The sequence below is a fragment of the Onychostoma macrolepis genome, chromosome 08 (genome assembly GCF_012432095.1).
Source record: "Onychostoma macrolepis isolate SWU-2019 chromosome 08, ASM1243209v1, whole genome shotgun sequence".
Classification (NCBI taxonomy): Eukaryota; Metazoa; Chordata; class Actinopteri; order Cypriniformes; family Cyprinidae; genus Onychostoma; species Onychostoma macrolepis.
In genome coordinates, this window is record NC_081162.1 from 3,286,557 (window position 1) to 3,312,311 (window position 25,755).

The following is a 25,755-nucleotide window of genomic DNA, read 5'->3' on the forward strand; positions in this document are numbered from 1 at the left end:
ACAATATTGCATTACTTCCTAAAAAGTAACTAATTATGTTACTTAGTTACTTTTTATGGAACGTACTGTGTGACGTTACTTTTGCTTTACTTTTTAAACACGAGCAGGGCTTGATTGTTTGTTTTTAATATAAGAAGTTATATTTATAGCAAATGTAAAAGCCCTTTCACACCAAAAAGTGTAATGAATAAACCTCAGGCTGAAGGAAAAGTAAATTAAAGTCTGTACAGTAGAATGCAGGAGAAGAAGGTTCAACCCTCTTCAACAATAAAAAACAATGAAGCACAATTGTTAGTTTATCTAAAGTCTTATTAGTATGGTTGAACTGGATCAAAGGTCATCAGCAAAGACATTGGCAAATAAAATGGGATTAGATACATTTGTGTTATTTAACATATTTAATTATTGCAAGTTTGCATCATATTCTGAGTTTTAATTCATTTTGATGAATACTAAACCTTTTTTTTTTTTTTTTTTTTTTTTTGCGAACGATATGAATTAATGCACATTCACATTTAGTCTAGAACTACAGTAAGATCATATTCACACAGCGCACACAACACCTCTGCACTTCCGATTTCTCCCAATATGGGGACTGGAGACCAGTCAATAAATGGGAAAACAAAGTAACTGGCGTTACTTTTTTGAAAAAGTACCTCAGATATTTTCTTGTAAATTAAAAAGTAATGCGTTACTTTACTAGTTACTTGAAAAAGTAATCTGATTACGTAACTCGCGTTACTTGTAATGCCCCAACACTGCATATAATGTTATAATTTTGACCTTTTGTCTTATACAGTACCTCTGAGTTAAGTTTCATCGTACTTTTTAATATCATAAATATGACTTTAGTATCTCAGAGTTTAGACAGATTGGTGATTAGTGGGTGCATAGCATTCATACTGGTAGGGTACTACCAAAGTCCCTTTCTTAGTTGGTCTTTAGTACTACATACACATTTTGCGTTAAAGCTGCGCAGCTTGCGCGCGCTTGAATCCAGCGCGACTGCGTTAAAGCTGCGCAGCCGGCGCACACTTGAATACCTCAGCTGGCCTGTGTGATGGTCAGGTGATCAGGCGTGTTGCTGAAGATGGCGTGCTGTGGAGGCAGTTTGTGTTGTCAATGCTGCTGCAATGAAGGCGAAACAAGAACACCAGAGGAGCTGGTATACAATATTTTATTTGTCTTATCTGTTTCCTAACGCAAAACGCCTTGTTGAATGAAACGTGAGTTCATTCTGATGCTGTAAACTATGCTTCATCTGTTGTTCTCCACCCAAATTGACTGTAAACAGCCTGATGTGAATCAAGTGTACATTAACAATGAATTTAGCAATCAAACCAAGTCTGCTGAGAGCAGTAAAACTCAACAAGCTACTGAATTCATATGCTTTATCAATGAACATGAACGTGTAACTGTTTCTGAATCTAGTGTGCTCCCTATCTAGACGGCATTGTTGGTCATCTTTGGCCAGTGAAGCAGCTTTGGACAATATATCATTAGGGCGTCATGTCATTTGAGCGTTATGTCATTATATCTACAAATCTAGAGCTCACCAGGTTATGAGAGACACAACCTGTATTTCTTGATATGATACTGTTAATGTGTTCTTTATGGTTGTAAAGTAATGCTAATATTGTAGAAAAATCTTTTGCATCAGTCATTATTCTAGGTATAATAAAGTGAAATGTCAGAAATGTGCTCAGAAACAGTCAATACATTGTTTAGAATCAATACAGGCCATCTGTTCATTTTAAGGACTGAGGTCCCAGCCTGGAACACCTCAGAACCACCAACATTAAACCATTAGATTAGGGTTTTTTTTTTTTTAAACCTGATTTTATTGCTGCTTTTTGCTTGTTAGACAATACTGGGTGAAACCAGAGAAGATGAGGATGAAATATTGCCGAGAAAAGACTATGAGGTTAGTGAATAATGGACACAACGTATTATACTTCCAATAAAAGGAAAGGACTTGAAACACGATTATTTGTCTCTGACGGATATGTTTAAAAAATGCGAATGCTGCATGTCTTTATTTATATTTGGCATTTTAGAGTTTGGATTATGACCGGTGCATTAATGAGCCATTCCTGGAGGTTTTGGAGGGGTTGAATAATAAGGTAAAATGTGTAATGTCTTCATTTATTATATTCATATGATGTCAAGTCCCTGTTTACCAAGTGTCTCATCTCATTTTTCGTACAGAAAGCCAGAAAGTATGAAGCGATAAAGTGGATTTTGGTTTTTGCAATTGGAGTATCAACAGGACTGGTAAGTTTTGGGCTGGTTTATACCCTGTTGGAGAATGAGATTTATAGAAAATTATAGGTCTCACTACTTGATTGGGCTAAAATCAAATGTCACTGGGATATAATAAAAGAACGATATGAGAAAACAAGAACGAATGTCTTTGTTTTCAGATCTTAAAGGTTACAATAAATTGATCAGTTTGAAGTCACTTCTATCAATTCTCAGTGCCTGGCATTTCTGATGGAAACATTTTGTGTCCACAATATTAACAATGGTATTATTTAGCGTTTACATTTAATACATACAAATGCCTACAGATATATTTAAACTTTATTTTTAAATATATTTACAATTCAAACATATTTCATCCACCCAAAAATAATGAATTTAATGATATTTATGTAATTTAATATAATTATTTTAGAAAATGAAGCCTTTTTAAGGAACATCAAGATTTTTTTTTTTATTAATTCTATTATATTTTAATAAAATTAATAATAAAAATTATTTTTAATATATTTTTTGTTAGAGTTTCACCTCCCTACAAATTATGTGGTCTAATGAAATGGTCATTTCTTAATTTTTTTCTTTTTCTTTTCAGACTGGCCTGTTTGTTGATTTCTTCGTGCGGCTCTTCACTCAGCTGAAGTTCCACTTGGTTGGACAATGTATCCTTTCTGCTCAGTTCTGCATTGTGTTGCGGTTTGTGTAATTTTGCACTATTTGCTGAGTGGAGTCCTTGACATGTGCATCAGCTGTGGAGGAATGCAGTGAAAATGGCTGTCTAGCTCTCTCATTACTGGAGCTGCTGGCTCTCAATATGATGTTCATATTCATCTCCAGCGTTCTGGTGCTCATTGAGGTAAGAACATCTCAGGCTAATATGTTCAAGAATAAAGTCACCAGAGGGAAATACCTCTTATACTTTTTTTTTTATTTATTTTTTAAATGTATATAAATCTTATGCTCACCAATGCAGCATATTTAATAAAAATACAGTAGTAATATTAAATTTAATTACAGTAAATGTCTCTTGAGCAGCAAATCAGCATATTAGAATGATTTCTGAAGGATCATGTGACACTGAAGACTGGAGTAATGATGCTGAAAATTCAGCTTTGATCACAGGAATAAATTACATTTATTTATATATATATATATATATATATATTATTCAAATAGAAAGCAGTTGTTTTTAAATTGTAAATAATGTTTTACAATATTACCGTTTTTACTACAGTTTTGATCAAATAACTGCAGCATTGGTGAACATAAGAAAAAAAAAAAACATCAAGAAATCTTAATTATGCCACACTTTTAACTGCCAGTATATGTAAAATATATATGTCTGAGATAATTTAACATAAATGCAGGTTATACTTTTAAAAACCAAGCCAAATGAATAGTTGTACAGTTGTTTGTGTGTGTGTGTGTGTGTGTGTGTGTGTAGTATACAATCTGTTTCTTCTGTGTAATAGCCTGTTGCAGCTGGGTCTGGTATCCCAGAAATTAAAAGTTACCTGAACGGCGTAAAGATTCCCGGCATTGTGCGTCTGCGAACCTTCGTATGTAAGGTCACAGGAGTCCTGTTCGCTGTTGCTGGAGGTAATGATGAGGAGAATAGTCTATATCAGCACAGACAATGATTAGAATAAATCTGGCTCTGTGCTGTATTAAACCATTGCTTATTGATTCAGATTTTTAAGAAAAAGATGTGTAAACTGGCCTTATTCCGGCAATGTCAATAAACTGCGTGGTGTTGATCAGGGCCATGAAGCCAAATGATGGTGGTATGTCTTTTTGAAACTGTTCCATGCTGATTCAGTGTTGGTTTTGTTTCAGGATTGTTTGTGGGTAAAGAGGGACCAATGATTCACAGTGGAGCAATAGTAGGAGCAGGACTTCCTCAGGTACTCCTCCATATGCTCATGTATCCAACTTGAACCAAATAATAAACGAAGCAAGCACTGATTTGACTAATCTTTAACCATTCTCCTGTTCAAAATTGTTGAGGTTGAGAATACTTTAGATGGTTAATGATTTTGTGTTCTGATGTAACTGGCTGATTCATTTATGCATTATCTTTCTTGTCACAGTCATACACTAATGAAAGCATGCTTGTCTCTCTGGTTAGTTTCAGAGCATCACCTTCAAGAAGATCCGCTTTCACTTTCCCTATTTCCGCAGTGACAGGTGACTGAGCACTACAGCACAACAAGCACTAAATCATTCATTACATTGCACAAAATAAATGTAAAACATTAAGTGGCATTCAAGCCTATTGTAACAGCTCATTTTTATCAGTTCTTTTGTTTTTGGGTCATTATATTTCTCACAGATTTCTGCTTGTTCTAAATCAGATACAGATAAAATAGCACTGTGAAGATTACATTTTTATGAATGCATTAGTGTGAGAGCGATTGCGTGTGTGAATTAATCTCTCTACTAATAGTGAAGCTGTGGGATTTAGTTAAGAAATATATGCTAGAACTTTTCAGATTCTAAGATATATTACTGAGAAATCATAGAGCGGTACTGAATGATTGTGTGCGCACGATCTGCGCGTGATGGAGGAGCCACTGTCTGTAGCCTATGTGTGTGCGTTATAATGCAGCAGTGCATTAGATTAGAACGGCGAATAACTTACCTGTACAATAAGCTGTTTAAAACATGCATTCTCCCATTCAGTTTCGAGCATCCAGATGGATATAATCACACATGTCTTGTGGAGAGCTTTTTGAGTGTGCATTTATTTGTCATTTCAACTGTCTGGAAATGGAGCATAAATGTGTTGACTTAAAGCATCATGGCAGAGCATCAAAGTCGACTACTCTTAATATGTGCACACTGTCTGAGAGAAGGTTTGAGCGCATGCACCTGAAACACGCGAGTGCCCTTGTAAACTCAGCCATTTATGTCTTAAGTGAACAGTTGAGAAAGAAAATGCATGTGGATCAGTATATTAGATCCGTTCTTTCAGTCTTAAAGTGACGGCAGCCTAATAAACCTGGTGCGTTCTGTGTCATTAATGTTTATCAAACAACAAAAGAGAGAAAATCTCTTGCTGCTCTTGACTGAATCACTTGCGTTAATAGGAATAAATCTGTATTAATTTTACACAATGAAGACTATGCAGTGTTTTTTTTTTTTTTTGTATAACATGCAATTCAAGTAGCATTTCGTATTTCTAGTGCTTGAAGATTTTCACGTAGGTCTGATTGATTTGTGTCTTTTGTTCTATTTTAGATTTATTTTTTAGTTCTTTTTTTGTTGTCTTCAGTAAGCTTGGGTGTTTTTTTTAACACTTATGTTAGTTAGGCTAGTATTATTTTTTTTTTTGTGTGTTTGAAATTAATGACGAGAATTGTGAAATGTTTGATATCATAACCTTACTTAAAGCAAAAATAACTATTTTGATATCATTTTTGTGAAAAAAAAAAAAAAAAAAAAGACTCCTATTGTGTTAAGATTTTGGTCGTAATTCCCATCCCTATTGCATCCTACTCTATTTATTATAAATATGAAATAATTATTTCATAAATAATATTAAAGTGCCCTTATTATGGATTTTTGAAAATGACCTTTCATGTATTGTGTAACAGCTCTAAGTGAATGAAAACATCCTGCAAAGTTTTAAATCTGAAAGTGCACCGTGTACAAAGTTATTGTCTCTCAAAAGAAAGAGTCGACTCTGAATCATTGAAACGAGTCGTTTTTAAAACGAATCCCAAGCCGTTTCATGGTGACGTCAACATGAAACTTTAGCATACTGCCACTTGTTGCTCTTTTGGCATTGGTCTGAATGAAAATGCAAATTCATTCTTTGCCACCAGGTGCCGCTTTTAGAGCGGTAAATTAGTGGTTTCCCCCGTTAACGCTGTACACTGCACAAACGCTGATTTATCAGGCATTGTCAAGTCACCTTTATTTATATAGCGCTTTTAACAATACAGATTGTGTCAAAGCACTTAACAGTATCAAATTGGAGAATAGAGTGTCAGTAATGTACAAGATTAAACACTCAATTTTCAGTTAAAGGCATTTAATTGTTGAATTCAGAGATGTCATTGTCTAGCTCAGTTTAGTTTAAATAGTATCTGTGCAACCAAATCGACGATAATCGCTAGAAATGAAGTGTCCCCAACTGAGCAAGCCAGAGCAAGGTTTATTACAGGCAAGATGAAATGAAAATGAGACCAATCGGACCAATCACCACAGATTAGTGTCACGCAAAGGAGGGGTTTGGAAAAATGAATCGTTGAGTGAATCGTTTGACAGTCATTGAGCAGTAAGGTAAAAATAAATGCATATTATAAGACAATAAAAGTGTTTTTTGACCTTGCATGCATGTCAGCCTGTTGTTGGGGACTTCTGTAACCAAAATATGAACCTTTCATAACCCATAACAGGGACACTTTAAAAATATTATTGTAACATGCACAATATGACCAGGAATTTGTATTTCTAAACTAAACAAGGTCAGTTTGGATTTTGTCAATGATATTTTTGTTTACTTTATGTGTTCAGGGACAAGAGGGATTTCGTGTCGGCGGGTGCAGCGGCTGGAGTTGCGGCTGCCTTCGGGGCACCCATAGGGGGCACACTCTTCAGTCTGGAGGAGGGGTCGTCCTTCTGGAATCAGGCCCTCACATGGAAAGTGGTATGTGGATATATTATGTAGGGTTTTGGTCATGCATTTTTGGTCTGTGCTGAGAGAGTTCATTTTATAATTCTCTCTCTCTCTGTCTCTCTTCTGTATTAAAGTTGTTCTGCTCCATGTCAGCCACTTTTACACTCAACTTCTTTCGTTCTGGGATCAACTTCAATAAATGGGGATCATTCCAGCTGCCTGGCCTGCTCAACTTTGGAGAGTTTAAGGTAAAAAAGCTACAGAAATACATCAAAGCCCTTCATGATATGCATTCACGTTGTGTTGATATGTAAATTAGGTGATAATATGGAAATAATCCTGTCATGACCTCTTCATTTTTCATTGAATCATTTACATTTAGCAGATGCTTTTATTTATTTTTTTAAATAAATAGAAAAAAAGTACAATAAAGTTAGAACAAAGTCCTAGCATTAGTTCTCTTCTACACTTTTATTGTGAATGACTCATTATCAATGCATGCTATTCTAACACAAACAAAAAAAAAATCATCAAATTGTATGACATTCTAGTTATTTTCTCCTGATTTCAACTAGACCACTTGGGCAGAAACAAAAAAAAAAAGTTTACCAAAATGCAGTTTATTCATCATTATTTTAGCCTTCTATTATAGGTAATGCAACCTTTTTAAAAGAAATAGTTAAAGCAGTAATATAAAGTTAATTAATGTGATACACATTACAGTGATAATTAAAATGAATGAAAACTACTGGGGTAAATGAACGTGATCTTGTTGGTGAACTTCACTTTCAGTCTCCACATTCGGTCACTTGTGAATGGGTTTTGTTGTGGACTTCTAAGTAATCCAGGAATTATTGGAAAAACAAATCAATCCGGTTTGTGGTGTTAGCTTATCTATTTTTCTTTGCTTTCTGCAGTGTGTAGATGGAGATAAGACGTGTCATTTGTGGACGGCCGTAGATTTGGCGTTTTTTGTGTTGATGGGGGTGGCAGGAGGTTTGCTCGGCGCTCTCTTCAACTGCATCAACAAACGCCTTGCAAAATACCGCATGAGAAACGTTCACCCCAAAGCAAGATTCATCAGGTACCCGAGAGAGATCTGGATTATGGATTTGTATTGAACAAAACTACTCAAAACAACTTGAGAATAGACCTGCTCAGTTAACAGGAGAGTAGCTGTCTGACGCTGTATTTGTTTGATTGGCAGGGTGCTGGAGAGTCTGCTGGTGTGTATGGTGACCACACTAGTGATCTTCGTGGCGTCAGTGACTCTGGGGGAGTGTCGAGATTTAGCTTCCTCCAATAACAACACATCAACACAGGTCAGTCTCCTTTCTCTCTTTTAACTTCAGTCTTTTCATTCTTTCTTTTACTGCTATTTTTCTCTGTTGCTCTCTTTTGCTGGGCTTTTTTATATATGATTTCTATGTGACTGTGTGAGACTACAGCAGTACAGTCTGGTCCTCTTCGTAGCTCAATATGGCCAAGCACCATTTGACGGACATATACAGTGACCAATCATAATTAGTTTCTTTTACATGTCATTTTAAGGTGGGTAGAACGTATAAACAATCAGTCAGCAATTATACTGATTGAAGTTTCACAAACATTAAGTGCATTAAGTACAGATGAAGACATCATTGTAAGTAAATGTAACTTGCTGAGATGAAATATTAGTAGCAAGCTATTCAATTGCTGAGATATAGGATATACACGTTTGTAAACTGGTTGCTATATAGGTATATAAGATATACTTCCTGGTCCACACTGCTGCTTGTTCTTATAAAATTAGAACTTGCCATCCTGAGAAAGTTGTACTTTTTGTGTGCGGTCTGTAAGTGCAGTAATGGTTTGTTGTGTAGGGGTCTGTAAATGAGGAGGTGAACTCGACCATACGACGCTTCTTCTGCTACAACAACACATACAATGACATGGCAACCCTGTTCTTCAACCCTCAAGAGGTGGCAATCCACCAGCTCTTCCACCAGAATGGTAATAACATTACATGCAGCGATATACTGTTTATGATCTGTTTTTGTTAATTCACACATGACAGCATATTTTGCTTTTGTTGATTGTATTGCCCCCTTTTCTCCTGCAACTTAGTTTCTTCATAGACATTTCAGAATAGCTTTATGCCTTAAAATTTACCCCAAAAAATTCAATTGATTTTTATTTATTTATTTTTTCTCCACCTCGATCTATGTTAGAGCCTCTAGATTGTTCCAAAAATCATATTATAATCACGTTATTTACTGTGGTCAATATTGAGATCACGATGAGAGACTTCTTACAAAAAAAACATTAAAAACCTCACTGATCCCAAAGTTTTGAATAACAATGTAGTTCAACTTAAAAAGCAAACAAACTAAATATTAAAAATTCAGGTAAAAAAAGAAAACTGTATCTCTGATGTTGTGCTCTGTAGAAATCGTTTCTGAGAAGTGCATATCACTATACCTCTTTATTTTCTGTCTCTTTCTCCCTCCTTTGTCTGGTTTTGTCGACAGCTACCTTCAGTCCCGTCACCCTCTCGCTGTTCTTTGTGCTGTATTTTTTTCTGAGCTGTTGGACATACGGTGTGTCCGTCCCCAGTGGTCTGTTTGTCCCGTCTCTTCTCTGTGGAGCTTCACTTGGGCGCCTAGTGGCCAATGTCCTCAAGATGTAAGATTTATTCCTGTTTACAATCTCTTAAGAACTACCAAGGGCACCTGCTGGAACAGGACACACACATTTATTGTGTCTTGTGAATCATATAATTTCTTAGCCTACACTTATGTTGTTTTTAATGTGTACAATTGCAGTAACTTCCACATGCAAATATATTCGGGGACCTTTGCCTTGATTGGAGCAGCTGCCTTTCTAGGAGGTGTGGTCAGAATGACCATCAGCCTGACAATCATCTTAATTGAATCCACCAATGAGATCACATACGGACTTCCCATTATGATAACACTGATGGTAGGAAAACAAATTCACAAATCAAGTTCTGATATCGGTTTGTTTTTTATGTTGTATGGGAAGTCATCATCTAGGATGTTTGTAATAATGACTACAATTATTTTAATTAGTGCTGGGCAGCGATTTAATCGCATCCAAAATAAAAGTTTTTGTGTACATAGTGTGTGTGTGTGTGTACTGTGTATATTTATGTATATATAAATACACACACATACAGTATATATTTTGAAAATATTTACATTTATATTCTTTTGTTTTATACTATAGAACACATGCATGTATACATTTAAGAAAAATGTGTTTATTTATATATGCATAATAAGTATACACGGTATACACACACATATTATGTAAACAAAATCTTTTTATTTTGGATGCAATTAATCGTTGCCCAGCACTCATTTTAATTATATCAGATCACATCCTTTATGAATGTCTTCCTAATATAGCATAATTAGAATTTTATGATGTAAAAAATGCAACTTCAGTGCACACTACTTACTGGCACTGTGTGATTTGTCAGGTGGCCAAGTGGACGGGAGATTTCTTTAATAAGGGAATATATGATATTCATATTCACCTAAAGGGAGTCCCACTGCTGGAGTGGGAAACAGAGGTCGAGATGGACAAGTGAGGACATTTTATTATATGTGCCACTGTTTGTGGCCCAGAAGTGTTTAAATATTAAGCTACACTTAAAAATGTCCGTTTCATAGCATTTTGTCATCTAATGCATATTTTTTGAAAAGAAATTGATGTTTTGATATCTAATGCAATGATATCCATACATCAAATGTCCAAATACTGTAGTTCTTTTATTTTATTTTTTTACCTCAGATTTCTCTTGATCTGTCTTTTAGATTAACGGCCAGTGATATCATGGAGCCCAACCTGACATACGTGTATCCTCACACTCGTATCCAGTCTCTGGTCAGCATCCTGAGGACCACAGTCTATCACGCTTTCCCCGTCGTCACCGAGAACAGAGATAATGAGAAGGAGTTTATGAAGGGCAATATCCTCATAAGCAACAATATCAAATTTAAGGTACAACATGACATGTCACCAGTTGTAGCAGTATTGAACTACAGCATTTTGACCACAAGATGGTGCAAATGGTCTTCTGTTTTTAAATGTCTCGCTCCGTAGCACAGAATTGATTTTATAAGATTTATTTGATACTCAGATCATATACTTTAAGGAGAGGTGTAATATTACTTCTGAGTGATCAAACTTTTTTTGTGTGGTGAATGGATGATAAAAAGGATTATGCTAAAGTAAGGAACTAAGCCATAATTAGAGATCCGATTATCATGGAAAATTAGAGGGCGGATGTTTTGACTTGAACTAATGCAGTTTTTCACATTCGCTGTAAGTTTGTTCTCAAAACAGATTGTACAAACAGCAACACACAATGGATTGCCTGCAAAAGCTTGTAACTTGCTCAAAATCCTGTGTTCATCTGTCAAAAGTATCTATTTACTTTTGTGTTGTCAATGTTATGTCAGTATTTCCTGATGTAAAGTATGGCTACAGTTTTGATGACAATGATTGAAAAAGCACGAAATCACCATTGGAGCTTTGCTAGAAAGTTTGTTTTCCTTGTTCCTCCCTTTTTCTGAAATTTGTGCAAAATTCATCACTGCATGTTATTCTTTAAAAAAAAAAAAAAAGTTTGTTTTCATAAATTCATTAATATATAATAACTTTCTTTACCTCTAAAACAATGTTTAATCCACTGTCCACTTTCAAAATCCTTCAACCTAATCCAAATGGGTTGATCAAGTCCTACATTATTTTAGTGTGAATATTCAATTTGACTTTGGAAATATTCACATTATTTCACATTATACAAAAGGTTCACATTATCGAGGAGAAATTCTGTTTCATGTTGTCTTTAAAATGACTAGAAACTCAGATTAAATGACAATGTAGCCTCTATGTATTAATTGATGTTTGTTTATAATACATGAACAATGTTCATTTAACTTTAAAATGTAAAATTGAATGTATTGTGAAAAGAAACTGTTAACCTATTAGTATTCAAATGCAGAAATTGGCATCAACCAGAATGAATAATTCTGCAAAATGATTGTTCATTGTTAGTTCATGGTACTTATTGCAATAATGTTAACAAATTGAACTTTACAGTATGTCATGTGTTTCCATGTCCAAAAACCCCAGTTTCTCTCTGACGTTTCCTCTCCTTCAGAAAAGCAGCGTGTTGACGCGTGCGGGGGAGCAGAGGCGGAGGTGTCAGTCCATGAAATCATACCCGTCAAGTGAGCTGCGCAACGTGTGTGACGAGCAGGCTGCTGTGGAGCCGGCGGAGGAAGGGCAGGACATCCTTCAGCAGATGCTGGAGAGGAGGTTAGTCAACCAACTTTGACCTCCAGAACTATTAGCACCCTGTTCCTGCTGAAAAGCGTAGATCGTCTGATATTACACAAGATGGATTTGTGTGTAGTGTATATTATCACAAATCTTTTCTCCACATTCTGTACTTTTGTAGCATTTATAGCTCCTGGAAGTCCACTTATAATTTTATTCAAGGTTTCCTACAACGAAAACAGTGTTTAGTGACACACTTTGAATTTAACAGGCTTTTTACTCCTTTACCTTTAAGATTTCCATATGTGACCCAGCACCACAGTCATAAGGGTCAATTGTTTTTCAGAACTTGAGATTTATGCATAGTCTGAAAGCTGAATAAATAAGCTTTCCATTGATGTATGGTTTGTGAGGACAATATTTGGCCTGAGATGCAACCATTTGAAAATCTGGAATCTGAGGGTGCAAAAAAATCCAAATATTGAGAAAATCGCCTTTAAAGTTGTCCAAATCAAGTTCTTAGCAATGCATATTACTAATCAAAAATTACGTTTTGATATACGGTAGGACATTTACAAAATATCTTCATGGAACATGATGTTTACTTAATATTCTAATGATTTTTGGCATAAAAGAAAAATCTATAATTTTGACTCGTACAGTGTACTGTTGGCTATTGCTACAAATATAACCGTGTGACTTAAGCCTGTTTTTGTGGTCCAGGGTCACATATTTAATCCAAGGCAGACTATCGTGGCAATTTTCTATTTTAATAAAGACATGAGACAAAGTCTTTTGAAGATTTATTTTCCTGCAAGAAAAGGTCAACAGTCATACAGTTTGGCTGCAGAGTGTGACAGAGAGATACGTTGCCTCAGCGTTTATACCCTAATCAAATCCAGATGCTTCTATCTCATCCGATCATACTGCATATTCAACAAATGTGTCCATTTATGGCTCGTTTCCACTGAGCGGTACGGTTCAGTACGGTACAGTACGCAATTATGTCCGTTTCCATTGTCCGAAGTTGTGAATGGTACCAAAATAGCGAACCGCACCGTACAGTACCACTTTTTTGGTACCCTTCTGTTGGGGTACCTAGCACAGTTAAGGGTACCAAAAGGGTGGAGCTGAACTCACTTCAGAATGTTGATTGGTTGACTAGAATCATCACTTTTGCTTGATACAAGGGGCTAAATCTGCTTCTTCACTCGTTCCGCTCTGCTGTCCGTGAGTGTTATTTACATCAGAGGGCGCAAACGCAAAAAATATAACGGTGTGTTTTATAATTTTTATATTTTCACACAGACAATATCTGCTTCTCAATATGCGTTCTTTTCTATTCTTGTGAAACGTAATTGCTCAAAAACCTGCGTTATTTTAAAAATATTACTGTTATTTTGGCATGAAATGGTAGTTTTAAGAGTTTTTCAGGCGAGAATGTAGTTGTTTAAAACTCAAATCTGCGGTTTATTTATAAAGCTAGCAAATTTACCAAATAGGCGCTATGGCGATTTCGGAGCTCCAGGCGGTCACCGGGCGCTCGGTGCTCTTGTATCCGCATAGAGCATCCCTAGCTCGGCTTTTGTCTTTATTTCCTCTTATACTTTGTACTTCTACTTTTATAATGGCTATTATTGTTAATTAAAACTGACATTTAACAAAAACAGGCAGAGTTGTGCTTATTGTCGTGCTTTATCGTCGATGGCTACTTTCTGGCATACACCACACCTATCAAGTAAGGAAACTGTTCTTGCACTGTTGGTGATGGAAGCACAAGCTGGATCATGGTGTTCGGTCCCGAATCGTACTGACCCGTACCGCTTGGTGAAAACGAGCCATTAAGGTATCTAATTATGTTCCCTAGATGCATACTAGTCTATCAAGTATTTAATGCAAATTATTCTCTAAGAAGCTAGGTCCAAAATAACATTCCACACTTGTCTTGCGCGTGCGCGTGCACACACACACACATCAAATAGATTTCCTGTTGTCTCTCAGCTCATCGAAAATTTAAGCATGTTAATAAGGCATTTAGAAAAGCAACACTCTTTGGTAGAGTGAAGCAAATAAAGCTAATAATAATAATTAAGATAAAAATGAAATTTCCTCCACACAGACCAGTTAGCCGAATATTAAATATTGTAAATCTAGGTCATATGTTAACACGCTGACATTTTTTGCTGTGTCTGCTATCTGTTGTTGATGTTGGCAGACACGTGCCGTACCCAAACCTGTACCCTGACCAGTCTCCCAGTGAGGAGTGGACCATGGAGGAGAGGTTCCGGTCGCTCACCTTTCACGGGCTCATCCTGCGCTCACAGCTCGTCAACTTGCTGATCCGCGGCGTCTGCTACGCTGAAAACCAGTCGGTCAGACCCCTCCTCCTTAATTCTTCTCTCTCCCTCCCTTTTGTTTTCCCCCTTCCTGTCTCTTCACCTTTTCTCCTGCCTTTGTTTCCCACCTCGATTTTCCTAATCTTACTCTATTAGTCTTTTCAAAGGCGGTCAGATCATCCCTTATGGTTATGCCCTATACTTTTTCACTATTATTTGAAAGTGAATATGACATTATACTGATTCAATTTACTTTATTAAGAACCGTTTCTGGTTTTATGTGTTTCATACATAGTATTTTATTAAAATGTAAAATCCACCATTTTGCAAATGTATTCAAGGCAGTGCGGGCATGGATTAAGACTATTATTAACTAATGTTCTAACATATTTCAACCAATCAAATCCCACCAAGTAAAATCAAGTCCTGTACACTACATTATTTCTTGCTTGATATTCTGCTTCACTCAGAAATGTTACATTGCTATGAACATTATACAAGAAATGTATTTGATTCCAGAGAGAAAAATTTGTCTTCATAGTCTTTCATCAAAATGTAATAACTTTACCTTTTTTTTTTTTCTGATGTCACCAAGCCCTCCTGTTTTCTTAACCACGTTTTACAACCCAATGAATTCTATTGAATGTGCATATGTAGTGTACTTTAAATCTTAAAAGTATATGTTCAAAAGCTGTACTTGCAGGTAATATAATATTACTAAAATATAAGGCTACTTAAGTGTACTTGGTTAATTTTTAACTTAAAGGATTTTAATTTAAATTTTTGTCATGCTTTAAAGAACACTTGATGTGTTTACTGAATACTAAAGCACATGTAAAGTACTTGATCATAATTAGAAATTTCGATATTACATTCAATATACTTTAATTTTGTACTTAATACCATTTAAAAATGGCGACATTTAAAAGTTTCAGTAGAAATTTTATTTATCAAATATACTAAAACCTAAATGATAATACCGCTTGCAGTATTTCTCATGGAGAGTGTCATGGTGGATGCCCAAATCCACTATAATTGTACTGTTTTTGTGTCACAGAATGTGGTTTTAAGTTTTTTTTTTTTTTTTTTTTTTTATCTCTCTCATAATACTCTACAGCAGGGGTGCCCAATAGGTCGATCGCGAAGGCAAATCTGGTAGATCGCGCATCATTTAAATATGCTCTAGGTCAGTGGTTCTCAACCAGGGGGAGCGCAAGATACCTTAAAACAGGGATGGACCACTGTCCTGCAGAGTTTAGCTCCAACCCTAATCAAACGCACCTGCCTGTAGCTTTCTAGTGATCTTGATCTTGATTAGCTGGTTCAGGTGTGTTTGCTTAGGGTTGGAGCTAAACTCTGCAGGACAGTGGCCCTCCAGGACCGAAATTGCCCATCCCTGCCTTAAAACTAAAATATAATATATTCACTAATTTCATGACTAATATGTTAAATAATTAAAAATATGCATATAAATAAATAAATAACTGCACCACATCTCTACATATTCTGTGGTGTTCTGTGTTTCGGAGCAGCTCAAGCCGTTTGAAATACAGACTGAAGGGCGGCTCAAAACAGTTGCATGAGCATATGATACGCAAACTACAGCTCTCGGCTGGATAAAAGAAGCCAGTGTCATGCGAGTAGCCTAATGTTTTAATGCATGACGATTGTAATCAAGGTCAGTGCACTGATCACTAACACATTTCTGCTTGAACACAGTTCAGTATATTCACATAGTTGTATACAGCGTGTTTTATAACGGATGTGTTTATGTACATATGGCCATCAGACGCAACATTGACACTATTGCATGCTGTGACAGAGGAGCTGTTCACTGATGACGTCGAGGCGAGCTGCCTTCAGATCGCTGAGTTTCCACACATTCAGAATGGTTTCATTTTTCATTTGTATTTTGGTGTGTTTAGTGATTATGCATGGATCCATAGTTTATATGCAGTCCTTTGGCTTCTCCCTGTGGTCTTGTTTGGTATTGCAGGTGCTTATTTGTTAAAATCACTGTATAATTGAGCTTTAGTATGTTTGAAAAAAGAACACAATGTTTGAATCTATCTTGAATTTGTTTTGTTTAAAAATAATTACATGTAATTGAAATCTAATAACACTAGAATACAAAGGTTTTTAGTGAATGGGAAAGGCTGGGCTTGCTGTATTGATTTAGGGAGGAGGGGGTCTTGGCGTAAAAAAAGGTTGAGAACCACTGCTGTAGGTAAATGCAGGCACAGTTCTACGGAGGTACTAAGAATTGAACATTATTATTATTTTGTATTATTTAAACAAATTATAATAATTAAATTAATGCAATATAAATATACATCCCAACAAGTTTTATTTATTTATTTTTCACTTGGTAGATCTCAGTGAGTTTCTCATCTGAAAAGTAGATCCCCACACAAAAAAGTGTGGGCACCCCTGCTCTACAGTGAGCTTTCAATGAAGCAACTCAATGTTCCTTCATTACTAGTTCTAAAGTGATGTTTTGGAATTAGCTGAGCCCAAGCCTCTGTTACTGTTAAACTGTCAAACTTTGATTTGAATCCATGGTGGAAAGGCAGTTCTGCACAAAAGAGGGTTCTTTAAAGGGTTACTCCACCCCAAAATGAACATTTTTGTCATTAATCACTTACCCCCATGTCGTTCCAAACTCAAAGCTTTGTTTGTCTTCGGAACACAATTTAAGATATTTTAGATGAAAACCGGGAGGCTTGTGACTGTCTCATTGACTGCCAAGTAATTAACACTGTCAAGGCCCAGAAAAGTATGAAAGACATCGTCAGAATACTCCATCTGCCATCAGTGGTTCAATCGTAACGTTATGAAGCAACGAGAATACTTTTTATATGGAAATAAAACAAAAATAACGACTTTATTCAACAATTAGGCACCGTAGCGTCTCCTCTGCATCACTGTAGCGCCATTTTGGAGAATGTCCCCTGGACGCAAAATGCGTACACTCTTCTGTGTCAGCGACACAGGGATACATCTTGTATGTCGATTTACGCTTTTTATTTGATTGGCAGTCAATAGGACAGTCACAAGTCTCCCGGTTTTCATCTAAAATTTCTTAAATTGTGTTCCGAAGACGAATGAAGCTTTTACGGGTTGGAACGACATGGGGCAAGTGATTAATGACAAAATTTTCATTTTGGGGTGGAGTAACCCTTTAAAGATGGTCTGTCGTTGTCTCAATTTTTTTTATTTACACACTTGTGCCATCGCACTGTTGTATAAATGCAATATCACACGAGTAGCCGTGAGAGATGGCTGTATATCAGCACGCTGTGATTACCTATGGCTGAATCACAGCCGTGCTGATATACAGCCATATCTCACGGCTACTCGTGTGATATTGCTCTTCAATACCAAATAAAATGCAATTAAGACTCTGCTTGTTTGCATGTAAGAATATTCTTTTACTATTTCTATAAGTACTTTTTTTTTTTTTTTTAAAGAATGCTAGTGTAGTATTTTTTTTCACAAGGGTCTGTTTAGCGGCATTAGCAGTAATCAGAGTAAGAATCATTGATCTGTTTGAACTGTAGACGCAACCAAATACATTTGAGAGCAGCCTCTCTCTCTTTCCTCTGCCCTCTGTAGAGCGCCTCACAGCCACGGCTCTCTCATTCAGAGATGACTGAGGATTACCCACGATTCCCTGACATCCACGATCTCGACCTGGCCCTTCTCAATCCACGCATGATTGTGGTAAAGTCCTCTGACCTATCAGACTCTTCAGGGGAATGTTCAGTTCACAGCAGTTCATAAACTAGTGCTCTATATCCAGTTATCTAGGATGTGTGTTGTTGGTGTGTGTAATGGCTGTTAATTGGTGATAATTGGAAGTGTGTAAGTGCTCTTGTTGTAAAGTGAGCCTTGCAGTGATGACAGTTTGTTCAGCGGTCTCTCTCAGACATAATTAGACTCATTTGTCTTTTTTTTTTTTTTTTTTTTCTTCCTTAAACAGGATGTGACTCCTTACATGAACCCCTGTCCATATACAGTCTCTCCAAATACACGCATCTCCCAAGTATTCAATCTGTTCAGGACCATGGGACTTCGACACTTACCTGTAGTTAATGCGGTGGGCGAGGTACGTCTGAAACGCAAACATCTAAACATGTTGTTAGAAATACAGGTGCATCTCAATAAATTAGAATGTTGTGGAAAAGTTCATTTATTTCAGTAATTCAACTCAAATTGTGAATCTTGTGTATTAAATAAATTCAATGCACACAGACTGAAGTAGTTTAAGTCTTTGGTTCTTTTAATTGTGATGATTTTGGCTCACATTTAACAAAAACCCACCAATTCACTCTCAACAAATTAGAATACTTCATAAGACCAATAAAAATAATTTTTTAGTGAATTGTTGGCCTTCTGGAAAGTATGTTAATTTACTGTATGTGTACTCAATACTTGGTAGGGGCTCCTTTTGCTTTAATTACTGCCTCAATTCAGTGTGGCATGGAGGTGATCAGTCTGTGGCACTGCTGAGGTGGTATGGAAGCCCAGGTTTCTTTGACAGTGGCCTTCAGCTCATCTGCATTTTTTTGGTCTCTTGTTTCTCATTTTCCTCTTGACAATACCCCATAGATTCTCTATGGGGTTCAGGTCTGGTGAGTTTGCTGGCCAGTCAAGCACACCAACACCATGGTCATTTAACCAACTTTTGGTGCTTTTGGCAGTGTGGGCAGGTGCCAAAACCTGCTGGAAAATTAAATCAGCATCTTTAAAAAGCTGGTCAGCAGAAGAAAGCATGAAGTGCTCCAAAATTTCTTGGTGTGACTTTGGTTTTCAAAAAACACAATGGACCAACACCAGCAGATGACATTGCACCCCAAATCATCACAGACTGTGGAAACTTAACACTGGACTTCAAGCAACTTGGGCTATGAGCTTCTCCACCCTTCCTCCAGACTCTAGGACCTTGGTTTCCAAATAAAATACAAAACTTGCTCTCATCTGAAAAGAGGACTTTGGACCACTGGGCAACAGTCCAGTTCTTCTTCTCATTAGCCCAGGTGAGACGCCTCTGACGTTGTCTGTGGTTCAGGAGTGGTTTAACAAGAGGAATACGACAACTGTAGCCAAATTCCTCGACACGGTCTGTGTGTGGTGGCTCTTGATGCCTTGACCCCAGCCTCAGTCCATTCCTTGTGAAGTTCACCCAAATTCTTGAATCGATTTTGCTTGACAATCCTCATAAGGCTGCGGTTTTCTCGGTTGGTTGTGCATCTTTTTCTTCCACACTTTTTCCTTCCACTCAACTTTCTGTTAACATGCTTGGATACAGCACTCTGTGAACAGCCAGCTTCTTTGGCAATGAATGTTTGTGGCTTACCCTCCTTGTGAAGGGTGTCAATGATTGTCTTCTGGACAACTGTCAGATCAGCAGTCTTCCCCATGATTGTGTAGCCTAGTGAACCAAACTGAGAGACCATTTTGAAGGCTCAGGAAACCTTTGCAGGTGTTTTGAGTTGATTAGCTGATTGGCATGTCACCATATTCTAATTTGTTGAGATGGTGAATTGGTGGGTTTTTGTTAAATGTGAGCCAAAATCATCACAATTAAAAGAGCCAAAGACTTAAATTCAATGCACACAGACTGAAGTAGTTTATTTAATACATGAGTTTCACAATTTGAGTTGAATTACTGAAATAAATGAACTTTTCCACGACATTCTAATTTGAGATGCACCTGTACAGTGTCAAAGAAATATAGAAGCAACTTTCTGTCTTTAATTTTTTTTGTGTGTATTCATTTATACTTAAAAGGAAAAGTTCACCCAAAAATAAAAATTGGCATCTATTACATCTATTATTTTGGGTAGACAGTGAATCAGTTATGTGTTCAATTACATTCGGGAACGATTTTTGCAAATTCAGAATGATGTGATTCTTATTCACAATGAAATCTGATTTGATTTCAATTAATGATTTGATTTTTGTATTTCAAAGTGCATTCGTAGAATGTAAATGTAGGGCTGGGCAGTAATTTGATAACGATAATTATCGCAATATCATTTTCCTCGATAAAACGATATGTAGATTTCGATAAATGTTCGATATTATGTTTATTCGCCAAAAGCGGAACGAAACGGCGTGAATCATTTGAATCGCGCCACACGGAGTGTTTGACTGCTCAGATCAAAGTGCCGCGCGGCGCGAGCTCACTACAACAGTAACGCGGTCAAGCGAGCACTAAGCAGCGCTGTGAGATCTAGCGTGAAGCGCTTGAATTCAGCGATGAGCCCAAATGACTCTGATTTAAACTACTTCAATCTACGCATCGCCGTCATTTACCATGGTTTACTGTAGTACTGCACCATGGTATTGTGGCAGAAATTTGGGATATTCACACTGAATTTTATTACAGGAGTAATGGTAATTATAGTATGTATTTCTGATTAAGCTATAGCATGTGTGCATTTATACACTGTAAAAAGTGATAAGTTGACTTAACTTTTAAAAAATTGAGGAAACCCTTTACCTTAAGTAAGTTTGTCAAGTTCACTTAAACTTTTTAAATTTTTTTTAAATTATGTACTTAATAATTTTAAGGCAACGGGTTTCCTCAATTTTTTTTTAAGTTGTCAACTTTCACTTTTTACAGTGTACTGAATGTTTTTAGACTGCTGTTTTTCATACAAATAGGCTACCTAAAAACCATATAATTATATTGTTACCATGGTATTGAGGTGCTGTATGTGTGGTTTTAACTGTTTATCATGATTTACATGCTACTGAGAGACCAATGCTTAATTAAAAAAATAAAATAAAATAATAATAATAAAAAACTTAAAAAAAACTTGGTCAGAATAAATTTAATCCTATAAAACCGGTTGCCACAGATGTTACTGATTTTGATAATGAACAAAAGTGATTATTATTTTTTATTATTATTATTATCAGGCAGCCCAAACCTGTTTCTTGATTTTGAAACAATATCACTCATTAGAACAAGAAGAAACTAAGAAATTAATTTTTCTATTTTTCTATTTATTTTGTTAAGGAAAAATTAACAGTCTGGGTTCTACAACTTTCACTTTGGAGCAAAAATCTGGCTTTAAACTTGAACGAAATAAAGATTTGACATTATCGTGATAATTATCGATATCGACTGATATGAAAAAAATTACCCTGATAATTCTTTTGGCCATATCGCCCAGCCCTATGTAAATGCTTCTTCTAATGTACAGTGTTGTTAATTAAAACTTAAAACTAAAACCATGATATATAAAAAAAAAAAAAAAAAAAGAAAGTTACTTGAAATAAAATAAACATTACCTAAATTAAAAGTATTATTAATTAAAAAAAAAAGTTTAAAAAATAAATAAATTTTTACCTTTTTATTTCAGCCAAGGCAACATTTCTCATTTTCATTTTATCTTGTTGTACTAAAATAATTTAAACTGAAATAAAACAATATATAAAAACTTTATACATTAAATTGAAATAAATATAAAAATAAAATAAAATCATTCAAAATATTAATAAAAACTTGAATTGTATCTAAGCAATACTAAAGTAACCCTGCTTTGTGTGTGCAAGCAATTTAATGTTAAACTATTAAATGAGCTTTTACAAAACTCCAATGAATTTTTGTAGCATTGTACATTCTTAACTGAAACAAACAATTCATGATTCAAAAATCCATGTTTGAAGATTGAGGCATATGCATTGGCAGGATTATCTATCTATCTATCTATCTATCTATCTATCTATCTATCTATCTATCTATCTATCTATCTATCTATCTATCTCTATTAATTAGGGGTGACCCCGAATAGTCGATGGTTCGAGGAGCCTGATTCCACTCACACTCGATTATTCGCGGGGTGTTATTATCATGCCATTTTGGCTATACAGGAGTGCTCAGTGTCTGATTTCACATAGAACTACCAGTTTTCTCCCAATAAGTTAATATACAGCCTATTATGATAATGCTGTAAATAAGAATCAGAAAAGAAAAAAAAGCTTTAAATAAATATTTTAAGGTGCGTGAATAAATCCAACCACCCCTATAGATTTAAGCTTCACTTTCCATGATCCGTGACCGACAGAGGAGCATCTTGGCGGAAAGGATTTAAAACTTTAACAAGACTCAAACTGACGCAGAGTGAAAGAGTGGATTTTTTTTCTCAGGTAGGATACAAGTGATTTCAAAACATTTCAACCGGTTTATTTATATCGTGTATATATATTTTTTTTATCTCCTATAAGATGCATTTGGTTGAGTCGCTGCAGTAAAGCGCTTTATTGAACAGTGATTATCTCTTCAGTGCGCAGCGCGAGCAGGACAAACAACTATGCAGAATATTAATGACTATGACTGGGACTGTCATATACACATAACATTATAATGAGAACACTATTATAATAAAACGCTGTGAATTTTTAGAGTTTAGTTCCCGTGTTTCTGCACGTTGTTGCGTCAAGAACGCGTCCACAAGTAGAAATAATGAAGCGTATTTTATATGAGATAAATTAGTTAAATCCCATTGATTAAAAACCTTCTATCAAATGCTTCATTCTGGTCATTCAGCGCGCGCAGCTCAAAACAGAAATGCAGAACATTAATAACTGTCATATAGCCTACATAAAGTTATAATGAGAGCACTATTGTAAAAAATGTTGTGAATTCTTAGGGTTTCACTCCGTTTGTATCTGCGAGGCGTCCATTACACATTTTCCCTGTGTGTTAACATCAGTATTTATGACTGTCGAATGTCTGACTTGACTCGTGGTAATGTATTTTGCCCCGCCCCCAAACATATGATTCGACTATCGGCAAGATTCGAAAATTCCGATTCGACTATGAAAATCCTTAGTCGATGACACCCCTACTATCTATCTATCTATCTAAGTTTAATTGTATAACGCTTTTTCATGATGCAAAGCAGCTTTACAGAAAATTAAAGTTTCTACATTTATATTTAGTAATAGCTTATCAGTGGTGACTATCTCAAGTTGATGTCCATATGGCAGAAATGTACAGTAAAAATCAAGCAGTTAGTTAATGTCATGTAATCAAACAGACGGTGAACACTATTAACAGCATTGATTATATGTTCCGATCAAACTTATAGCAAAATCTATCTATCTGTCTGTTTCGCAAGCTTCGCAGGTTGTGCAATAATTGTTTCATAAAGTGGTATTTTGTCATCTGTATTTCTCTTTCAGATCGTGGGAATAATCACCAGACATAATCTTACCCATGAGTTTTTAGTTGCTAAACTCCGACAGCATTACATCACAATCTAAGACTCCGTCTGCGATCAAGCAGCCAAGCTTGAGTGATGGCTTTCTCGAGGTGAGAAGAGCTGAACGCTGAGGGACCTGGACCCCCACTTCAGGTCGCACCCTAAAGCCATTCCTAATATCTGCGTGGACCGCTAGAGTTCGGTACCTGACCCGCCCACACACACACACTCTCTCTCACACACACACACGCCTCATGCTAGCACTGATGCAGGTAAGGTCCCGTTCATCAGCGCCGCCTGTGCTTTACCAACCTCACTCTAGCACTTTTCATTTTATCTCTCTGAGTTCTGAATGTTTTAATAGTGCTCACCATTTCTGTGTATTTCTGAACGTTTGCTTTTGCACAAAGACTGATGTAAACCACTGATCACAGTCCTTGGTTGAAAGGGTAAATGTCATGAAAACTGTCAAGAACATGCCTGGGTCATCACCCTGAAATCAAAAGGAAGAAATATGTTTGCTTATTTTTGATTTTATGCATGTCGTTTTTTTTTTTTGTTGTTGTTTTTTTCATTGCAGTTAAACATTTTCTCCAAATTACTGTACTGCCAAAATAAATTTAAATTGTATTGCTATAATTAATGCTGATTTAAATCAAATCAGTGCTTTACTGCAATACAAATATTTTATTTTTTAAAATGTTTAAAAAATATTACTGTAATGGAATAATAAATGAAAAGAAAAGTCACCAATATATATATATATATCATTTGAATTATGGGGTGTAACTGTAATATTTTGCAGTTAATGCCAAAAGACAATAAAATGTTTTAAATTAGGCTTCATTTACTAAACAAAAATAAACAGAATATTTTTCTTTTCTTTGATTTGGGGTGAAATGTATGGAAGCCTGTTTACGCCGCTGAACAAAAATTAAAAAAGGTAATTGCAACTTTATCTCACAATTCTGCCTCTTTTTTTTTTCTCAGATTGCAATTTTATATCTTGCAATTCTGATTTTATAACATGCAATTGTGAGTTTACATCACATCAGAAATTACAAGATGTAAACTCAATTGCAAGAGAAAAAAGTCAGAATTTTGAGTCACAATTATCTTCATTGTTTTTATTCAGTGGTGTAAATGGGCTTCTGTAGAAGTGACCTATTTTCATAAGATCTTCAATGCAATTAAGGAAAAACCATTAAGCATGTGGCATTAAAGAAGTGTTGTTAGACCCTTTCTAGGACTCAACAATCAAATGTATATGGATTTTCATCTCATATAGTCATGCCATTTTCAATAATGCCTTTTTTCTAGTGACACATTTACTCTATTTCGAAATGCAACGTAAAGTTATTCAATTCCAGTGTTTTGGCATTTATTCCAAGTGAAGAATGTTTTAGTTGTAATCGTGGCATTAATGTTTTTATGGTTCTTTTTCCCATTCCGTTGAAATGCCCTGACATTCATGACGTTGTTTTGTCAGGGAAGAAAGTTCTCAGGGTGTGTTTGTAATAATGGACTAATCAAACCACCATAAAATCACTGAATTACAGGGATTTATGTAATGCATATGCTTGTCTTCATAACTTAACATACAATCATGATATTAGTATATCATAATTTGACTGTGGTTTGATTTCAAGGGACTTACAAGAGCAGACTAAATAGTATTAGAAGAAATGATGGCACATTTGTATACTACACATTCCTGACATATTTTTTGTTTACTGTAATTTTCTTTTTTAATTGATTTATTTAAGATGATGGATATTTTGTCACATGCTGCAAAAAAAGTTTTAATTTATGCTTTAAAATGTCGTTTATCTATTGCAGTTTTTTTTATTGTGATGTGGAACTATCAGAGTTTTATTTGATGTGTTTTTTTAATGTATGTATTATAACATACCGTTTAATTTCTTGACTAAAAATGTGCTGCAGGTTTGGAGAGCCGACTAAACACCATCCATCTGTTATAAAAGCTTCATAAACGATATGCAAATGTTGCTTGAAAATCATT

At 35.7% G+C, this 25,755-nt stretch overlaps 1 protein-coding gene across 1 annotated transcript; it reads left to right on the forward strand.

Moving 5' to 3' along the window:
* Nucleotides 1-1,050: 1,050 nt before the first annotated feature.
* Nucleotides 1,051-25,731, forward strand: clcn6 (chloride channel 6). Its single transcript, XM_058784867.1, has 23 exons — nucleotides 1,051-1,165; nucleotides 1,865-1,924; nucleotides 2,058-2,123; nucleotides 2,209-2,274; nucleotides 2,855-2,921; nucleotides 3,009-3,115; nucleotides 3,732-3,858; nucleotides 4,096-4,163; nucleotides 4,388-4,446; nucleotides 6,781-6,913; nucleotides 7,018-7,131; nucleotides 7,801-7,967; nucleotides 8,091-8,205; nucleotides 8,746-8,875; nucleotides 9,394-9,547; nucleotides 9,688-9,844; nucleotides 10,368-10,474; nucleotides 10,705-10,891; nucleotides 12,057-12,214; nucleotides 14,391-14,547; nucleotides 18,127-18,234; nucleotides 18,494-18,619; nucleotides 23,713-25,731. The coding sequence occupies exons 1-23, from the start codon at nucleotides 1,091-1,093 to the stop codon at nucleotides 23,791-23,793; spliced, it is 2,589 nt and encodes an 862-aa protein (XP_058640850.1). The 5' UTR covers nucleotides 1,051-1,090; the 3' UTR covers nucleotides 23,794-25,731.
* The last annotated feature ends 24 nt before the right edge of the window (nucleotides 25,732-25,755 follow it).

Coding starts and splice junctions, on each gene's coding strand:
- clcn6 (XM_058784867.1), top strand. CDS start 1,091: ATGGCGTGCTGTGGAGGCAGTTTGTGTTGTCAATGCTGCTGCAATGAA. Junction 1,166..1,864: donor CAAGAACACCAGAGGAGCTG/GTATACAATATT, acceptor TTTGCTTGTTAG/ACAATACTGGGTGAAACCAG. Junction 3,116..3,731: donor GCGTTCTGGTGCTCATTGAG/GTAAGAACATCT, acceptor TCTGTGTAATAG/CCTGTTGCAGCTGGGTCTGG.